Source organism: Pleurodeles waltl, chromosome 2_1 (genome assembly GCF_031143425.1).
Source record: "Pleurodeles waltl isolate 20211129_DDA chromosome 2_1, aPleWal1.hap1.20221129, whole genome shotgun sequence".
Classification (NCBI taxonomy): domain Eukaryota; kingdom Metazoa; phylum Chordata; class Amphibia; order Caudata; family Salamandridae; genus Pleurodeles; species Pleurodeles waltl.
The window spans coordinates 185,612,219-185,633,428 of record NC_090438.1 but is presented as its reverse complement, the minus strand read 5'-3'; the positions used below and the strand labels follow the sequence as shown (position 1 = coordinate 185,633,428).

Genomic DNA, 21,210 nt, shown 5'->3' with positions numbered 1-21,210 from the left:
GAGAAAAAGAATCCTTAAGTATCAGAGGGAGGGAGACCCAGGACCTAATGGCATACCTGCATTGTTATACAAAGAGGACTTGGACTTTTGGGAAAAACATCTTTCAGCACTCCTTAACTGCACAATTGCCACCAACATAATTCCGCAACCATGGAGAGGCTCAATCATCTCTCCAATTTTCAAAGGGGACTCGACTAACGATCCAGCAAACTACCGACTGATTGCACTCCTAGATGTCGAGTCCAAAACCTTTGCCGGGATCCGCTTGTAGGAACTTGAAACCTGGACTGCAGACAACAACTTGATCCCGTTCAGTCAACCCGGCTTCACCAAAGGGGTGGGCACTACTGGTAACCTTTTGGCTGTATCTTTATTATTCAACCGATGTCAGTGTGCCAAAAAGCCTCTCTTCCTCTCTTTCATACACTATAAAGCAGTGTTCAATCAGGTAGACAGAAGAAAATTATGGTCTAAGCTTGAAAAATGGGCCATCCTGGCCCACTTGTTAAAAGCAAAAACCCTCCTCCATACAAATACCTGGGTGAGGGTCAAATTAGGTGATAGCACACACCTCTCCAGAGAAATTTCAACCTCCCAGGGTCTGCGGCAGGGATGCATTTTGGCACCTCTTCTTTTCAACCTCTTTCTAGCTGACTTACCAACAAGGCTTGATAAGGTGAACTTCACCCACCACGATTAGGGAAAACTGCTATTGCATGTTTGATGTATGCTGGCGATCTCAATCTTTTTAGTCATACCAGAATAAGACTCCAGAGACTACATAATGCAAGGGCTGGATTCTCAAAAGAAAATGCTCTTCTCATCAATTTGGGGAAATAAAAAATAATGTCCTTTAAGTTGACAGTGCGGCCGAAGCAACAGAAAATTGAATCTGTGCGTGAATACAAACACCTAGGTGTCCTCCTTGAGTGCAACATCTCTTTTAAGCCCCACCTGGAAAGTCTCAGCTGGGAAATCCATCTCTCTTACTTTTGCATTTAAGCACGTTGAAAACGCCACTGGTTGTTCAACAAACTTCCCCCTACTGGAGGTCATTCAATCCAAACTAATCCCCAAAATAACATACGGCAGTGAAGCATTGAGGGGGGTAGAGGAGGGGAGCATTTGGACAAATTGATCGTCAAGCTCTTCAAGGGGCGGTTTAGTCTGCCAAATCGTGCCTCACCGGCCCAGGTCTGTCTTGAATTTGGCCTGGTCAGACAGTCTCCTGCGAGGAAGGGGGCATTTATTGACTTATGCTACAAACTCAAGACAGCAAGACAAGGTACTCTAAGCTCCCTCCCCTGGGCTGAAATCTCTTAGCAATTCTCCTTTCCATCTCCATTTTGATCCTCTCTGGTGGCACTAGGCTTGGCAGACCAACTATTCCAACTTAGCTCATATCACCTCATCAAGCGTGTAACAAAATAAAGTGCCAAATCTTTTTCCACAGTTAATGGGCAAAGATGCCCTATCAAAACACAGCCACGCTTGGCTAGTCTTGTCATCATACGACAGCCTTGTCCCACAGTCTTAACTGGGAGTAACGTGCAATCCACGGATTAAAACAGACCATATGAAATACCAAATGGGCTGTCTTCCGAAGTATGCCCATCTCCCCAGGTGGACGCAAAGCAACATGATGGGCGTCTGTCGGCTGTGCCTGTTGGTCCCGTAAACACTGATCCATCAGATATGCCTCTGTAAAAGTACTATAGTGGACAGTAAAAGGCTCCTACTACCAACATGTGTTTCAAGGGGGACTGAGCAGGTACAGGCCGGCGATTTTGGCTGGATTTGAAGGGGACAATGTACAGCTCAGTTACAGACTTGTGACATTTTTGGACAAACTAGAAGCCAGCTCCCAAAGATTGAGAACTTAAGACATGCGTGCATAATTAGTTAGCAAGTGTAGGAAGCTAGCCTGGTGTGTGGTGGGTACCTATGGTACTTACACCTACACGAGGTCGAGGTATCCCCTCTAGTGAAGTGTAAGCAGTGTCTAGAAGTCAGGCTTTCTAGATGTAGCTGTGGATGAGCAGCCAGGGCTTATCTAGGAGACATGCAAAGCTCATGCAATACCACTGTAGTCACACAGCACTTACACACATGAAAGAAAACACTCAGTTGTACAAAAATAAAGGTACTTTATTTCTGGAACAAATCACCACAAAATACTAGATGGGTAACCCACCATTAGGAGGTAAGTAATACACTAAATAGACTCTACCCAAGAGAGGGAGTCACATGGGACCCTACGCATCGCAAAAGGCCCACAAGAGCAGAGGCAGCACCCACAGGTGTGCCACGCGACAGGGACACAGACGTTGCAGAAGCAGCTCACGCAGCACCACAGAAGATGCTCACACGTCTCTGGAGGACCACGCAGAGGTCCAGGATTTGCGGGAGGGAGTGCTGGAGCTACATGCAGCCTGTAGATCCCTTGGAGGAGATGCAAACAAGCCTTGGCAGCTGCAAGATACGTGGTGCACGGGGGTACTGCCCTGCTTGGGGAGGCAAAGGCTTACCTCCACCAAAGTTGGGCAGCTGGCAGAGAAGACCAAGAGGACTACTCGGACCCCACCTGTGATGCAGAATCCACACACCTCAGCAGGTGAGGGGATCCCTGCAGCCGGCCGTCGCTTGTTGTAGGTGCCTGCAGTTGCAGGGGAGTGACTCCTTCACTCCAAGGGAGATTCCTTCTTCTCCTTGTGCAGGCTGAAGTGTTGCAGTCTTCTGAGGATGCACGGCGAGCGAACTGTTGCAAAGCTGGCAAGAGCCCTGGAAACAATGTTGCCGAAGAGTCCTTTCTTCTTGGAAGCAGCTTGTTGGGTCCTGGAGGTTCCAGTCACGGTCTTGGGGGCCAGAAGTCAAAGCAGAGGTTGCAAAGGAGTCCTGCTGGAATCTTGCAAGCCGAATCTGAGGACCCACTTAAGAGGCAGACCCTACATAACCCTAAAAGTGGGATTGGTCACCTAACTAGGTATGCACCTATCAGGACGGTGCTCTGCCATCACCTGCCTGGCCTGGCCACTCAGATACTCCCATAGTTCCCTGCAACCTTGGAAACAATATGGCAGAACCCAGGGACCCTTTGGGCACCACCCCTGGGGAGGTGATGGACAGGAGAGTGATAACTCCCCTGCCCCTTGTCCAGTTTCGCACCAGAGCAAGGACTGGGGGTCCCTGAACCAGTGTGGACTGGTTTATGAACAGAAGGCACCAAATGTGTGCTTCAAAGCAAAACCAGTGGGTGGGCGAGGCTACCCCCCACAAGCCAGTCACACTTATTTCCAATGGGAGAAGGTGTTACCTCCCGTCTCCCCCAATGAAATCCTTCATTCTGCCTTCCTGGGCTTGAGCAAATCAAGCAGCAGGAGGGCAGAAATCTGTCTGAGGAGTGGCAGCAGCTGGGCTGCCCAGAAAACCCTGTAAGACTGGTGGTAGCAATGCTGGGGGCCCTCTAAGGAGCCCGCAGAGTGCAAGGAATCATACTTCTAATACTTGCAACAGTATTGGGGTATAATTCCGACATGTTTGATACCAAACATGCCCAGGTTCGGAGTTACTATTATGTAGCTGGACATAGGTAGTGGCCTATGTCCAGTACACATATAAAATAGCATCCCCTCCACTCATGCAGTCCAGTAAAATGGGGATGGAGCTTATGGGGGCACCTCTGCTAATGCAGGGGTGCCCTCACATACAGGTACCTTACCCTCTGGGCTGAGAGGGCCTATTACTATAGAGGTGAATTACAGAAACCGGGTGCGTGCACCCAGTTCACGCAGGTTGCAATGGCAGGCCTGCAGAACCCTGTGCATGGGCTCCCTATAGGTGGCAGAATAACTGCTGCAGCCCATAGGGATCCCCTGGAACCCCAATGCCCTGGGTACCTAGGTACCATATACTAGGGACTTGCATGGGGGGGGACCAGTATGCCAACTGTGGGAAGACAAAGTTACCAGCAACCAAATTTAGCAGGGAGAGCATAATCACTGGGGTCCTGGTTAGCAGGATCCCAGTGAACACAGTCAAACACACTGACAAACAGACCAAAAGTAGGGGTAACCAAGCTAGAAAGATGCTACTTTCGTACAGCAAGCAAATCTGTAATAATCCATAATTAAGCTTGCATACTCTAAAATTTGACTTTTTAGCATTTTATGATTTTACGACTTGTGTTTGTGTAATGGTTTTAATTAAACGAACACTGTTAAATAAATAAAATAAACTATGGAAACTGAAAACCTAAAAGCAGACATAATACCACTTAGTCTACAAATATGCAACATACCTGACACTGTTCTTGAGGGCAAAACATTTTCTGATGGCTTCAGACACAAAGCCACTACGTGGCAATGGTTGGGCCTCATGATCCACACTGGTATGGAACACAGCTAATGTGAGCTTGGGGAAATTCAGGAACTAAAAAAAAAAGCTATTCTTCAATCAGACACAGTTGCAGACACAAGAACCAAACCAGAAAGAACCATCACACAATTTAACTAACAAAAAAAGCTTACAAAGGACATTGAAAAATTGGCCTAGGGAAAAACCTACACATCTCCTTGATGCCTATTATATTCAGACTAAATAACCTTATGACAACAAAAGATAACATGCCTGGAGCAGATACAAGAACTAAAGGATAGAGCCCTTTCTCAGAATCAACAACTGACTGACCTCAGACCATCTAGAAAGAACCATTTCTGGAACCCCCAAATATTAAGCTTCATCATACCAAGCCTTTCTTGGTCTGAGATCAGGGATGGAATAGCTGGAGAAGCTGATACAGACAAGACGTCGCCCCAGGAGAACATCAGAGTGATGCACATTCTATCAACAGGGTTCCCAAGTCATTGAACATTTGATACATTTCTATTTTCAATTTATTCTGACATGTGCTTTCCTTGTCAGAAACTTCTCCTCTCTAAAGTTACTGAAAAGCCAGATTATTTCACCATCTACAATGAGCTACTGCAAGTCTTTAGAAAGATACATATTGGTGCTTTCTTTGCTGATAAAACCCACCCAAATGTCTGGCAAATGTGGCAGCAATGTCATTAAATGATACTGACATGTATAACCAAGAGCTATACTGAGTGATCTGTAATGCTGCTCGGGCCACTTGCTACAGGGCACTCAGATGTGCTGCTGAGCTAATGAAGAGTCCTTATTAATTATGAAGGTTTTCAATACAATTTGCAAGGTTTCAGTATTCCTTTACTAAAAGAGTGTTAGAACTGACAGCCTTGGCCTGGTATTACCTCAAACCAGCCTTGTCTTCACTCCCCTATTTTTGCTGAGTTTGGTTTTATTGGCATTAAGACCATGCACGATTTACCTCTGATAACCAGTGGTAATGTATTTATGCTTTTCCCTAAACATAGTAAAATTGCCTCAAACCTAATTGGCACATTTAGTTTAATTATAAGTCCCTAGTAAAAGGTAACTTCATGTACACAGAGCCTGTAAATAAAATGCTACTAGTGGGCAGCAGCGCTCCTTGTGCCACCCACTAAAACTGCCCTGTTAAACATGTCTCACGCCAGTCACTGCAGGCTGTACGGCAGATTTTAATTGCCATTTCAGACTGAAAAAATAAACCATTTGCCAGGTCTAAACTTCTTTCTTAAGTCAATCCTAAGGTAGGTCCAAAAGGATCACAGATAGATATGTAAAAAGTAGGACACGTGTACTTAAGTTTTACATGTCCTGGCAATGAAAACGCGTAAAGTTGTTTTTTACTATAGCAAGACTATCTCTCCCATGGACTAACACTGGGTTACCTTATTACACGTAAAAAGGTGATGAATTCCATTTGAGAAATGATAGAGGAACACTTTGCTTACTCATCTGAATTGTGATTTAAAATCCTCTTTAATTTTAAAGTCAGATTTTAAGCTAATATTCAGTAAATGGCATGTTTTGAAAGGTGACATTTTTCTGCCTTAACCAAATTTGCCTTTCCGACAGTGTCCAGGGTCACCAGACTGTGAATGTCTCTCCAGTGGTGTGCTGAGTATTTCATCTAGACAAGGAGACAAAAGGGACCTGGATCTAGAGTGTAAGCCTCCCTGACAGGATGGCTGGGGAGGATGTGTGCCCTTCCCTGATTACACTTCAAAGAACCCTGCCTACAGTACACATAAGGGAACTTGACAGGCCTGTCCTTCCCTTTCCCTAGCCAGGTTGGAGCCAAAACCAGGGAAGAGGGGAGAACTGGGGTAGCTCATGGATTGCCCCCCACACAAGGGCTGACACTGGGTATAAGGATGGCACCCTTAGACCCGCTCATCAGAACACAGAAGGTTCAGAAGGGCTGCCCAGGGGTTAAAAAAAAAATGCTGGGCCTGCTCGCCTCGAACCAGGGATCCCCATTAGTGACCCCAAGTGTCAGTCGGCTGACCTGTTTTAGCAACAGGGACAAAAGCTTCCAGAGGCCTCTCTGCAACTGTTCAGCTGACCAGCACCACCTTGACCTGCCTGGGCCCTACTGCCAGCCTTTGCAGGAGTGAGTCCTCATCCCCAAGAGGTGCCCCTGAGATACAGGACCACTGGCTGACATCAGGGTATACTACTCCTGCTTCAAAACCGACCTCTGGGAGAAAATCCAGAAGTTTAAGGCTCTTCGTGAACTGACTCCTCACATCACAACATTCATGCATCTCCTGATAATGCAAGTTCCAAAAGTAACCTTCTCTTCACTCTGAACAGCAACTGCCTGTGTCTCCCAAAGGAAACATTTTGAAGGAAAGATAATTTTAACAAAAAATCCAAAATTACATTAAAATTGGCTGGATTTTAGTGAGGGATGTTTTGGATTCAGGGATGGGTGCTGTTTAGGGGTGATGCAGGGTTTCCAGGGATAAGGGATGGCCATAGTTCTCCTATAAAAAGGGTGTAAAAAGGTTTTGTTTTTTTTCATGGATGGGTGGAGTTTAAGGGTGGTGAGGGTTTTTAGGGAACAGTAATGGGTGGAGTTTAGGGGTCATGAGGGGTTCACAAATAAGTGGAGATTACAGGTGAGGATGGTTTTAGGGTTACAGGTGGGGATGGTTTTAGGGTTACAAATGAGTTAAGTTACAGCTGTGAGGGCTTTTAAAGATTCAGTTATGGGTAGAGTTTAGGGGTGGTGAAGGGCTTTTAGGTTTCAGGAATGGGTGGCAGTCAGGAGTGATGAGAGTTTCTGGGGCTCAGGAATGAGTGAAGTGTATGATCAGAAAGAGGTTCAGAGTTAAGGCATAGGTGGAGTTTAGGGTGGTGATGGGTTATAAGGATTCAGCGATGGGTGGAGTTTATGTATAGAAAAGATTTTTAGCATTCAAGGATGGGTGTAGTTTAGAAGTGGTGAAGGGCTTTAGGGATCTGGGATGGATGATGTTTAAGGGTGGTACAGGGATTTGGGGGATCTGGGATGTGTGTTGTTTGGGGTGGTGAGGGTTTTGTTAGGGTATAGAAATGGGCTTTTAGGCACAGATAGGAGTTTTAGACTTCATTAATAGGCAGAGTTTAGGAGTAGTAACAGATTTCTAGGGTACAGGAAGAAGAGGAGTCTAGAGATAGGAAGGTCTTTCAGAGCTAGTAATGGGTAGGGTTTGGGGTCAGGGATAGGTCAAGTTTAGGTGTGGTGAGGGGTTTTTATGGGGCACGGATGATGGTGTTTAGGGTTTGTGAGGATATCAAGGATGATGTTGTTCAGGAATGGTGAGGGGTCAGCAAATTGAAAACATCCAAAGTAATTGTAAAATGTAAAATATATAAACCTCAAGTAATGGCCCCTAAAGTAAAGAACAGAAAGAAATTCCTTTGACAAACATGTTGATAGAAGTAGAACATGCAGGCCTTGCATTTGCATCTTAAAAATAAGCATGCAAAAGATAATTTATAGAAAAAAAGATATTCTATGAATTGGTTTCTATGAAATAGTAAATGCCATTAGTCTTGCAAATTTCCATTAAACAGTTCCTCAGTAATGGTACTTCATGAAATTGTTTTCTATAAACTCATGTACAACTGGATTGTGTTTATTATTTGAGTAGGGCTCTCACCCCTCTCAACTAATAACCCCATTTCTTACAAAAAGATACCCTCAGGTGAAAATGTATTAATTGTACAAGATTGTTATCCGAAAATGATGAAAATAGGTTGCTCTGTGTTTTTTTGTCTTGAAGATCTGTTTTAAGTTTTGTTGTGGGTCAAAACATCATCAGCATTCTACCTGGTCACGAACTTAATAGGGAAATTGTACCCCTGCATTAGTAACATTTCTAGGGTTTAAAATCTATTACCATTGTGACCACTATATATTTTCTGTGTAAGCATCATTTTTTTTACACTGTTCACGCGCATTGCCCATTCACCTAGAACACCTACTGCCAAACATGTATGTTGATTTAGATCATTTTTGTCTTGTCTGCTACATTAATGTCTGTTTAACTACATAATATACTGTCCATTCATTGACCTATGGGTTTCACCAGTAAACATTTAGGGCTCCCCAACGTATCACTGTATTTAAATGAATCAAAAGGAATACATCTTAGTTTCATCAAGGAACAGGCAGAAAGATGTTATCGACACAGTGCAAGACATTACTAGAACAGATGACAAAAGAAACACAATAAAAACCTGCTGGTGGTCTACTCAAACAAAATGCTAAAATGCTTACACACCGGTTTGCTCATCAGACACAATTACCAAGCCAATTAATTACATTTGTAATTAATGCCAGGCATTGGTATATTTAGGTGTTATCTTAGACAAGTTCCGCAAATCTTTGAAATGACAGATTCCTGAAGACAGATGAACTGCAGCGCTGTGGTTTCTGGTTGCACGACAACAGCATCACAGGTCTGCACTTTACAGTTACCTTTGTAGCTGTGTGGTGTCAGCGTTGGTTCACATTCCGCTAAACATTAACCACGCCCTATAGTAGATCTACTATGTAACTTCAATGTATCCAGCTGACTAGAGCTGCTTCTGACTATAAGGCTCCCAAGTGAAACTTAGGGTACAGGTTCCTGCCTTTTCAAGCTTTTAAATTAATTATAGGAAATACTATGTAACATTTATATCCTGTTTCATATTCAATCACATGTACATTTTACTTTCCTTTGCTACTCTTGCACCTATTATAGCTTATTACTATTGGCTTAGTTTACATACAGTGTGTGTGTTTCCCACTGTCAATGGAAAATGTGCTTTTCTTGATGCCATTATAAGTAATAAACTGTGAAATGTTAAAAAATACAAACCTCTGTCAAGACTTAACTTTTGGGTCAAGCAAAAATGCTATTACGTGCAATCTTCTCTATCATCTCATCCAGTATAGTATAGACATAAAAGAGGAACATAAATGTCATGGTACATAAGGGGTTCTCTAGAAATGTTGTTTTTAATTAATTGCTGGGAGTAAAGTCCCTCACTTGTTGATTCTGTTGTCACTTTTCTCTTGCTTTCCCTGAAATTCAAGAGTGCCTGGGTGGCGGGGTGGGTGGGGCCGCATAGCCCTACTTCTTTAGGGATACTTGCATAGGGGTGCCTTATTTGGTCCACCTGGGTGCGATTGTTGCCCATTGAATTTTTCAGCCCAGATGGTGTTTTAGTGGGTACTATGTTCACTCCTGTCAAGAATAATATCATTGATTCAACCCATTGTGTGTTATTGGCTTTATCCTCAGTTTTAGCTTCCTGTATACAAAGCTATGCTTTTGTCCTTGACACATCATTGTTCACAGTGCTGCCATTGTGCAATCAGCTGAGCCCTGGGAGACTTCCACTACATTCCTAGTGCCCCTTTTGGTAACAGCAATGTCAAGTCAATAAACCTGGTTTTGGGGCATGGGAATTGACGTAAAAGGCATCCCCCAGGTTTTGACAGCCCAGTCCTTCCCATATCGGCCTCCAGATGCTCTGTAACTGTGCCTCAGTAGTGGCTCAATTCTTGACTGGCCCAAACCAAACAGAAAAAGTCTGCATCAGGGGCATGACAATGGTATTGTAGCTAAGAATTTGTTCAACTTTCTAGGGATGAGGTATGTCCTTAGAGGCATTTCTGGACACATTCTAGGGTATCTCAAGATATGTCCCCATTCAGCCATGTCTAGTTCCACCTCTAGTTAAATTCCCTATTCCGTCTTTATTTCATTTGGTTGGATTTGGTCGTGTTTGTAAGTGACTTGTGATGCTAAGTTATGTCTCCTCCCCTGCCCTGTTGTGTATGGTGACTGCAATACGTAATGTGTTTCACTTCTGTCTCTGCTTCTCTCCATTCTTTCGAACATGTTTATAAACATATTTCAAGCAGCACAAGTTACTCATGTCAGTGATCTTTGCACCCAGCGGGTAATAATGGACACAATGAGAATGTAATAATTTGAAAACATTCATCATAAAACATGCAAACTGAAGTAATAGACACCAAACTATGTTAGAAGCCAGCCGGAAGAGTGTGAAGGAACAGTTAACTAAAAATATTTTCATGCAAAGTGATATATGCTTTGACAGGAAGAAGAAAAAACATCCACAAGTTTAGTTCTACTTGAGAAGGTTATTTTAGAAATATTAAAGGGTTTCTGGCCTTTCTTTAAGAAGCAGAGTTTATAGCTTAAAGGTGGATGCATGCAGTGTTTGGTATTTACAAGTGCAACATGAATTATGTATTTAGGGCTGGATCCATGCAAGCACTTATGTTTTTTTCCTGTTCCTCACTGCCACGTTTTTCCTGGTGGTGACGGACAGAAAGAAAAAGACATTACACCCTCCCCTAAATAAGGAGGACAGTGTAATGTTCTTCCCCCGACGGTCCCTACTGGTGGGTGATCAGAGGAAGTATTTAGTCGACTGTGCCAATGGGTGCTCCAGTGGATTTCTTTTTTACTAAAGGTCAGCCAATCTTTAAGTGCAGCGGGCAGACTGAGCGATAGATGAGCAGGGCATTTGGTCCCACTTTAGATAGAGTGCCCTATCCACCAAACTCTAAATGAGGCTGTATGTCTGGTTTCTGTATGATTCCAAAGTTAAAGTTCTTAGCAAACATCAGAGACATTTGTCGATCTAGAATTATACTGTGGTTCAGTTTTGTTTTGGAATGTCGAATTACAGCTTGCAAGCTATTTTCTGTTTTACTCAAGAGACCTTTAGTATATAAATGTAACAAAAATTGCATTTTTTTTCTCATGGTACTGCAGTTTCTTGGAATCACCTATCATTTCTGTATTACTTTAAATGCAGAATAAAACTTCACTTTACCTTTTTCCAAACCCACAAAAACAGAAGATTATACATTACATTTTGTCAGAAACATAAAAGATAGCATCAATTAGATCTCCAGTTTTTCGCAGGGCCTTTACAGCAACACTTCTCTCAACAGACATCTGAGCCATCAGCACCTCAATATCCTTAACTTCCAGTCCATCTTCAGGCTCCGCTTGCTCACCGAAAGCCTGGAAAATGGCATTTGCTTTCAAAAAATGAGAAATGTTTTCTTTGTTCATCTGTTTTCCTTTGCAGATTAGTCGCATTCTCTCAACTGGTATTCCCAAATGGTTTGCTATATGTGCTAACGGCTCCTCTTTCACAGCGTGTTTGGGTATCCTTAGTTCATGCTTTACGTGGTTGTATTTAACTCTTATCAGAACTTCATTTCTACTGTCAGATGTCTCTTCATCTTTGTTTTGTACCACATCCATGTTCAATCCAGTAGCTTTGTTTGAGTTTAAACAGTGATGTTCGGAAACCATTTGGTCAGAACAGCGTTCGTTCATAGGTACCTCATTTTCAATCACACATCCACGGAAGATAATGCATCGGTTTCTGTGTATTGGCCAGTGCCTTTCCTGACATTCCTTTGAACTAAACAAACAAACAAAAAAGATCTATTAAACAAAATCTTTGTGTATGATAAGGAGAAGCTGAAAGTGTGTGTTTTTGTTACATTTCAATCTCTCGTGCTACACAATTCTTCACTCTTCTTCTCTAAGCCATTAAAAACATGTGAATTTTGTGTACACATTGTCCCTTTACTGTGGCACATGATGCGTAAATATGATGGGATAATATATTTCACATCTCCTTCAAGAGAAGCACATCATAATTCATAACACTTTAGGACACCTGGACACTTCTAAACAAATATACAATTAACCCTAATTATACAATTTAATGTGCAACTACACAATGCAAATGTTACACTTACACCAGGGAGGGTGTAATTATTTTTATTATTCAGCTATATTTCTTTGCCTCGTATTCATGAACACCTTATGTCATAAAGAATGCTCATGGATGCACAGTACTCATAATAACTTAAGCCCATATTCCAAAATCCATGTTTGTATACTGCATTAGATCATCCACACACAGCATTAGGAATATTGTGACATTTGTCTTTTTTTTTTTTTTAAAGAGTGCTATGTTGTTTACATAAATGACTTCCTTCACTACTGTAGAGCGAATACCACACACCCTTCACTTCTTTATGCTCTATCAATACAAGATCCATTTGTGTATAAGGTGTGTCCAAACAAACATCTACTACTTTGAGGGTGAAAACTAAAACAACTGTATTACTCTGCATGCTCCCATATAACTGCCCTATATAATATTCAAAATTTGCTTTTTGTCCAAGGTTGTATGCACACTAATGTGCTTGTTCATACCAAATTGGTTAGGCCATGTGCACTGGAGCACACTAAAAGCCTTTATTCTCTCCTGACATTGTGTTGATTTATTAGCACTGTTCACAAATTAGGAGAAACAATGTCAACATTGGTCATTACGTACATGCCATTAGAATTATGGTGATAATTTATATTTGCCAGCTCTTGCTACAGAAAATGTATGTGTTGCATGACATATTTGAAAGACGAGTATCTATAGTTAAACTTTAGCATTCAACGGTATGGTGGTCTGGTTATGAACTCAGGTAAAATTGATCTACGATTGAGCTGTTGCCAGTATGGAAATTTTCCACATTTGAACTAAATATGTGCATTGAAATTGGTTGTTCTGCATTTGAATTCACAAGTGTGTTATCATGGGTTATTGTAATTTAAACACAATTATATGTTTTAATGTGTTTTTCTAGCTTAGACTAAACTAGGCATCAGGTCTTGTCTCCATCTTTGTTAAAACGGTTGCTGAAGCATGATTTTCATTGTGTATTTATTTTTTCTTGCTCAATAACTGTGCACTGTTTATTGTGTATGACATTGTTATCAAAGAACTTGGTAAAGGAAGCATTTTGCTACTTTCCAAGGCTCTTACTGCCAGCACGCTGTACTGTACTGTACTCATTCAAAACAGTTTTCTGTTCTTTAAGTAACTGGTTGGTTGTGACACCTCCAGAAGGCATTGGGTCAGAAGGAGCAAACCTGTATTCATGTAGTGGGGTTGTGGTAGGATGGGAGGGTTGTCAGACGTTTAAAGAATATGAACTATGATTTGCTGTAATAATACTCACACTAGGCTACTTCAGTTTCCAAGATTTCCCATTCTGAAAATTAATATATAAGCCCTTGAATTTGGTTATAAGCCAGATCTTTTGGGTCTCTACTAGGGATTCTACCCGATTTCCTACACAATTGAGACTTGCTCTATTTTCCTGATTTTGCTTAATATTGCATTATTCCTATTACCGAGAGGCTTCATGGCAAATGACTCCCATTTATTTTAACAAGATTACTGCTGCATTTGCATTTTACCTATTTTCTGCATTGCACTTTAAAAATGTAATAAACACTCACGGGTGTCTCTAAATTTCTGATCTCAAACTCTATTTCTGTGTCAGTCCTTTTTTATCAACTGTATTTTGAAATGCTGTTTGAATCTTCCCTTCGGGGACACAATACTTTATGGACTTTGAGGTTAACACAGTCCTCGACCTCCACATGGTCGTGCACACCACGGTCATGCAGACTAATTAAGCAATAGCGCACCCACACAAGTTACTCCCTATTTTGATGGATGAAGACTGTAAAGCCAGGGAAAGTGATTGTTTCAAGGTCAAAGAAGATGAAGTAGCTGCAAGTCTTCTGGAACTACATCAATTACCTACATTTGCTTTTTAGTTCATTTGTTCCATACCAAGGTCTAATGACCAAGTTGCTTACCTTTAAACCTGGTGAGCCAGGTGAGATATGCTTGAATCCCAACACATTAGAACTGATAAGACTTTCCGGTGCAATATTCTCGACAGGAAGTGAAACAATCTCCTCATGATTAATTCAAAGTTTCAAATGCAGCAAATGGCATGGTACAGAAAGCATTCAGTTATCGGGCAACAGTGTTTCACTGTTTGTGCCAAGCCTCAGAACTGTAGATGACACTAGATTGCAAGGATCTATTTGTAAATGAATAAAGTTATCTTTTCCAGAACTTCTTAAAACATTTGCAACTAATGTCTTCTTTACAGACTGATAGATATTAGCCACCCCATGAATTTCAACTGCAAGATGACTGATCTGCCAGCTGAACACCTCTAAACAGCAGTTACCTGTTGAAGAACTCCTTTATGATGGCCACTTCTCTGTACATGGTGCACAGCCATTGTGTTATAGACTTTAAAGACCCCTACCTCAGCATATCTTCCTGAGGTCCTCAGAGAAAGATGTTCCGTGCAAATGGCCATTGCCAAATCTAAGTCTGTATGATGGCAGTGGCAGATGCTGATATTACAATGTATTCATATATGTGTATGCAGTTTGTGTGCACACTCCCTGCACAACAATCTCTTTTAATTATATACTAAGTAAATTAAAAAAGTGTGGTTTGAAGGAGTCTCATACAGAACAGAGAGAATAAAATTATTATAGGATTAAAACTAAATTATTAATCCTGAGTTTACAAACAAAAACCTTGATGTAATATAAACCCAATATTTGTTACTCTGACATTAATCTCCCTTACAGTAAGCCCAAAATAATCAATGGTTCCTAAGTAACCACACAAAACTATCTTCGTATGTTTAATGTTGGCTAAAAAAACAGGACTGGATAAAAGTAAACTGCAGTAGATGATTATCTCAAAGAATCACAGTAGAAAGGGGTCCTTTATTTTGATTTAAATGTGATGTGTGGTCAGGTAAAGTAAACTTCAGGTCCGTTCCTTACATGTCGCTGGTTTGGTGGGGGAATTACAATTTAGTGTGCCTTTTACCTGTATCTAGTGACTTGATAGCAGTAACCTGCCATAGTCTAAGCTGAGGCCTACGTATGCAAGGACTTGTAGTTTTTTGTTTTTTTTAAATATAAGTTTGCAAACACATTCCAGCAGGCTTACAACTGTAGTGTGGAAAAACAGGACTGGCTAAAAGACAGCTTTCTATCACAGGAAAGGTGAACAGCTTTGTCCAATGTGTGCGGTATTTCTATGGCGTCAACTTAGCCAGAAGTTAGTGGAGCACTATACATGGTCCAGGACCAGCATAACAACAAAAAGCGACAGAAGTAGCAGGATGTGTCTTCAACTCTTCCCTGAGTGCAGCGTCGAACAAATCCAAAGAGGCTCAAAAAATCAAGCAGTGACCTGCAATTCATCTTTTAATTCTATTGGTGCTACTTAATTCATTCTATTTGTACTATGTAATTCATTTGATTGGTGCTATGTAATTCACATTGGGAATGGTAACAATAGTTATTTCCTGTTATTTAAAAAAAAAAAACATTTTTAACTCTTTACACAGACATACCTATCACAAGTAGAACAGTGATAGGCCGTGGCTTTTTAAGATGGTTTATTACAAATTGGCAGTCCTGTCTTTCCATTTAACGATACGGACACATACATGCCAACAGACCAAATTCAGTCAGGAGACTTCCGATTTTTGAAGGAAAAATATGTCTTTATAAGTCTGACGACTAAAACTGCCTTAGCTTCAACAGAAGTTATTGGAGAAAATACATTCTCCAGATTGTTTCTTAAAATGTCCCACTTTCCTCTTATGGAATGTCCAGTATGCATGTTAACATGAAAGGACCTGTATTCCCAGGAATACTTAGCGCTGTTGGATAACCAGCACTGGATACAATCCGGCATTATGCTGTATGCTGGCTACTTACCAGCTATGCACTTACTCCTAAGGTGCCCGAAACGCGGCCGTTTGAAAACGCACCTCCCACGCGCACTTGAATGAGACCCTGCCGTGCCCTGTCTGACTGACAGTTGGTGGGAGGGGAGCGCGTGGACTGTGAGACAACGGGCGCGCGCGGGCGTTGCGCCAGCTAAAGGAGCGGATTATCCTCACCAGTAGAAAGCGGACCTACACCGGACACAGCGCTTCATTACGGGCAGGCGCCGCGTGCAGGCAGCGCAGCCCAGCGACGCCATCTCCGGCCCCGCCACAGCTTCCGACCGGGCGAAACTCGTCCCCACTGTGCACAGGTCGTTCGCAAGCTCTCAAATTAATCCAAAACAGCCCAGTTTCGGTTCAGTTGCCCCGCCGCGTCTACCGACGGTTACTATAGATTCGCTCCGGCCAAACAGTCTGGCTTCTTCTCGTCTTTCCTGTTACTGCCGATGAGGATGCCCAACACTGCCACCTACCTGCGGAAAGCAGTTTCCGCAGGTAGCCAAAAGAAAGGCCTGTGAACCACAGGCCTTTCCACCTCCTTTCTTTTGGCTAATTGGGACAGTTGGTGCTTAGGCCCTCATAACTTTTTTGTCCACATAAGCTACCCCCGCCAACTTTGCGTCTTTTTTCACCAACATTCTAGGGATTCCCAGACTTTGTGGGTTCTCCTGAAGGCGACCAAGAAATTAGTCAAAATACAGCTACAATTTCGTTTAAAAAAAAAAAAAAAAAATGAGAAAAAAGGGCTGCAGAAGAAGGCTTGTGTTTTTTCCCACTGAAAATGGCATCAACAAAGACCCCATTTATAACAGGCACCAACAAAGGGTTTGCAGTGTTAAAACCACAAGCTTCCCAGCTTTCAGGAACAGGCAGACTTGCATCAGAAAACCACATTTTTCAACACAATTTTGGCATTTTACTGGGACATACCCCATTTTTACTATTTTTGTGCTTTTAGCCTCCTTCCAGTTAGTGATAGACATGGGTGTGAAACCAATGCTGGATCCCAGAAAAGCTAAACATTTCTGAAAAGTAGACAACATTCTGAATTTAGCAAGGGTTAATTTGTGTAGATCTTGCAAGGTTTTCCTACAGAAAATAACAGCTGGAATAAAAGAAAATATTGAAACTGAGGTGAAAAAAAACAGCCATTTTTTCTTCACATTTTATTGTGATGTCAGATTTTTTAAAGCAATATACAGCTACGCCTGCTTGACTCTTCTGGTTGTGGGGATATATAGGGCTTGTAGGTTCATCAAGAACGCTAGGTACTCAGAGCCAATAAATGAGCTGCACCTTACAATGGGTTTTCATTCTATACAAGGTATACAGCAATTTATTTGGTGAAATATAGAGTGAAAAATAGGTATCAAGAAAACCTTTGTATTTCCAAAATGGGCACAAGATAAGGTGTTGAGAAGCAGTGGATATTTGCACATCTCTGGATTCTGGGGTCCCCATGCTAGCATGCGAATTACAAGGCATTTCTCAAATAGACGTCACTGTCCTACATTTGGAAGGAAAAAATGTAGAGAAACACAAGGGGCAATAACACTTGTTCTGCTATTCTGTATTCCCCCAAGTCTCCCAATAGAAATGGTATCTCACTTGTGTGGGTAGGCCTAATGCCCGTGACAGGAAACGCAACATGGACACATCACATTTTCCCAAAGAAAACTGACCTGTTTTTTGGAAAGTGCCTAGATGTGGATTTTGGCCTCTAGCTCAGCCCGCACCTAGGGAAACCTACCAAACCTGTGCATTTATGAAGACTAGACACATGGAGGAATCCAAGATGTGACTTGTGGGGCTCTCACCAGGTTCTGTCACCCAGAATCGTTTGCAAACCTCAAAATTTGGCCAAAAAAAAAACACTTTTCCCTCACATTTCAATGACAGAAAGCTCTGGAATCTGAGAGAAGCCACAAATGTCCTTCCACCCATCGTTCCCTTAAGTCTCCCGATAAAAATAGTACCTCACTTGTGGGGGTAGGCCTAGTGCCCGTGAAAGGAAATGCCCCAAAACACTAAGTGGACACATCAAAATGATCAAATACTAAACTAGTTGTTTTTGCGGGGGGGAAGAGGTCTGCGTTTTCGGTCCTGGGCTCACCAGCCATATAGGGAAACATACCAAACCTAAACATTTCTGAAAACTAGACACCCAAGGGAATCCAGGGAGGTGTGACTTGCGTGGATCCCCCAATGTTTTCTTACCCAGAATCCTCAGCAAACCTCAAATTTAGCTGAAAAAAAAAGATCTAATTTTTCCCACATATCTGTGTGGGATCACCGCACTGGGACAAATTTCCTACCATCCAACGTTCCCCTCAGTCTCCCGGTAAAAATGTACCTCACTTGTGTAGGTGGGGCAAGTGCCTGTGACAGGGAAGAGCCAAAAACATGTCAAAATTGAGTGGGAACCAAAGCGGGTCCAAACGGGCAGTTTGAAAAGAAACATTTTTAGGCTGACAAGTGGGGCACAATTTTTATCGGTATAGATGCGACAATGCTGGGTGGTAGGAATTTTGTGGATTCCTGTAGATTCCGAAAGGTTCCATCACAAAAATGTGTGATTTCCAGCAAAGTTGGAGGTTTGCAGGGCATTGTGGGTAAGAAAATGGTGCGGGTGCATGTGAAGCACGCCACCCTCGACTCTGGATGTTTAGTTTTCAGATGTGTGTTGGTCTTGTGGATTTTTCTACATGGCAGTGTCCCAAAGTCCAATAAATGCAGCCCTCACCATTCCAAGTGGGACGATTTTGAGAGTTAGCCAAGTTCTCATGGCCCAAATGTAAAACCAAAACCCTAAATAATCAAATGTCGTCTTGCTTGCCGTTGGATAAGATGTTTTAGTATGCAGGGGGAGAGCTGAAAGACTGTTACCCCCTTCTGTTGGAGTGGGGGCATAACCAAGCCCATACTGGTTGGTAGCCACCACCACACTATTTTTGTTTTTTTAATTCCCTGACATCTAGTAGACTTTCTGCCCCCCCTGGGGTGTGGATCGGGGGTAATTGCCCCATCTGCCTACTGGTGGGCAGAACAACTTTGGCTCCATTTATTTGGTGTGAGGGTATGGCCATACCCCACCCTCTTATTTTGAAAAATAAATCTTCTGTGGTCTCTGGTGGGCTTTCTGCCTTCTTTGGCGGCAGATGGGCATTCCAACAATAGGCTGGCTGATGGGTCAACAGTAATGTGCCCCTAGGGGAGTGACCCTTGCCCAAGGGGTTGCCCCCACCAAACAAAACACACACACACCAATCTCTGGTGCCTAAGTGGTTTCTGCCCCCCTGGGGGCAGATCAACCTAATAGAAATAGGCCAATCTGCCCCCAATGGGAGCAGAAATGGCCCAAAATAAATTTGCCCCGCCAGGGGAGCGACCCTTGCCAAAGGGGTCGCTCCCCTTGCATGAAATTGGCACAAAAAAATCCCCAGTGCCTAGTGGTTTCTGCCCCCGTGGGGGCAGATTGGCCTAATAAAAATAGAATAATCTGCCACCAAGGGGGGCAGAAATGGCCTAAAGATATTTTTTCCCCCAGGGGAGCGACCCCTGCCTAAGGGGTCTCTCCCCCACATATACAAAAATAAAATAAAGAAAAACAAAAAAAAATCCCTGGTGTCAAGGGGTTTCTGCCCCCCCCCCGGGGGGAGGATCAGCCTAATTATAATAGGCCAATCTGCCCCCAGCGGGGGCAGAAAAGGCCTAAAAATATTTTGCCCCCCTGGGGAGCGGCCCTTGCCCAAGGGGCAACTCCCCTTATGTGTAAATATAAAAATAAAAAAAGTTCCCTGTTGTCTGGTGGCATTTCTGCAGCCCGATCGGCCAGCAGAAATGCTGAGAGAGACGTGAAAGGAGAGGAAAAGCCTTTCCTCCCCTTTCATGCCTCTCTCGCCCCCTCCACGTGATTGGAGGAGAAATGCTTTTGCATTTCTCCTCCGATCCGAGGTGTAGGCCTCAGAAGAGGTCAGCAAGCGATCATGCGCTGATGTCATCAGACGCCACAGAGGGGTCGGGGGGGCGGGGTGGAAGGGAAAGCAATTCCCCTTCCATCCCTGCCCAAGGGAGAGGGGTGTGAGGCCCCTGGGGGGAGCGCTAGCGCTTCCCCCGAGGGCCCCTACATAGATGTAACCGTTACGTCCAGGGCACCCGAGGGGGTAATCTTGCTGACTACATGTAGTTATTGATGTGTTTTGTTTTGGAGCTGTTGCAGAATTTCTTTTTTTAAACATTTGGATGTTTATTCAAACCCATCTATAACGATGCAGCCCGTGGCGCCAGAAACAGCCTTACCTCAGAATCAAGCCTGCCAACAATTTAGAAGAGGTAAGTGGGAGATTTAAAAACAAGTGCTCACGAGAACAGGGCCACCCTCAGGGCTGTGCGAGCAAGGCGGTTGCACCAGGTGCTGACCTGCATTGGGGGCGCTGACCTCAAGGGGGCTCTGTGTTTAGCAATAACTAAGAAACTTGAGATTTAAAAGCACCTGCTGAAAAGTTCCTTGTGCGTCCAGCCTTCAGGAAACAATTAAGATGTCAAGATACCTCTTGTGATAAATGTTCCTGCTAGGGAAAGAGATGGGAGTTTTCTCCAGTGACAGCTTTGACTTGCCATGAAGTGGCGTAGAGGGTTAATATGCCTGCTGAGGGTTAATATGTCTGATGTAAAGAACAGAACTATATTTGTATGTGAATACTTGAGTGGATTAGTAAAGCCGGCCTTTACAAGCGCTTTAAAACAAAGGAATGTATTCGCACAGGGCAGTACCAGCGCTGAAGCCGGCCCTGTGTGAGAATGTATTTCCCCATTGACTTTTCTTGAAACTGAGGTAATTTCTGACGTGAGACAACCAAAATGAACTCTTTTTTTCTTTTTTTGCTTAAAAAAACTGGAGTTTCCCATTAGAATTGGGTCTATTGGCAAAAATGCATAATTCCCCTCCACCTCTTCCCCGACATTAAATGTGAGGAGGCTCCACCTAGCGGCAGACACTTCTTATTATACCTACAGCAAAGAAATTTGTTCTTCCCCCATGGTGTCCAGTATAAAGGCATTACCCATGCTTTGTCCTGTTTTGGTTTTTGGTTTTATCTGCTATGTTGAATTTACTCATGAAAACCTAGGAATAA

General features: G+C 42.9%; 1 protein-coding gene and 1 long non-coding RNA gene across 2 annotated transcripts in view; one reads left to right on the top strand and one right to left on the bottom strand.

Moving 5' to 3' along the window:
* Nucleotides 1–21,210, top strand: part of LOC138258608 (uncharacterized) — a 63,676-nt gene that overhangs the window by 31,018 nt on the left and 11,448 nt on the right. The gene's annotated exons all lie outside the window — the stretch shown is intronic.
* On the bottom strand, nt 8,158–16,517 carry LOC138262466 (uncharacterized). The gene is made up of 2 exons (XM_069212361.1): nt 16,250–16,517; nt 8,158–11,859 (listed from the first exon to the last, which is right to left on the bottom strand). The coding sequence occupies exons 1-2, from the start codon at nt 16,330–16,332 to the stop codon at nt 11,292–11,294; spliced, it is 651 nt and encodes a 216-aa protein (XP_069068462.1). The 5' UTR covers nt 16,333–16,517; the 3' UTR covers nt 8,158–11,291.

Excerpts from the sequence above, each read along its gene's own strand:
- LOC138262466 (XM_069212361.1), bottom strand. The coding sequence starts at position 16,332 with ATGGCGTCGCTGGGCTGCGCTGCCTGCACGCGGCGCCTGCCCGTAATG. Across the intron at positions 11,860-16,249 it reads TGTAGGTCCGCTTTCTACTG|TTCAAAGGAATGTCAGGAAA; the intron begins GTGAGGATAATC and ends TTGTTTGTTTAG.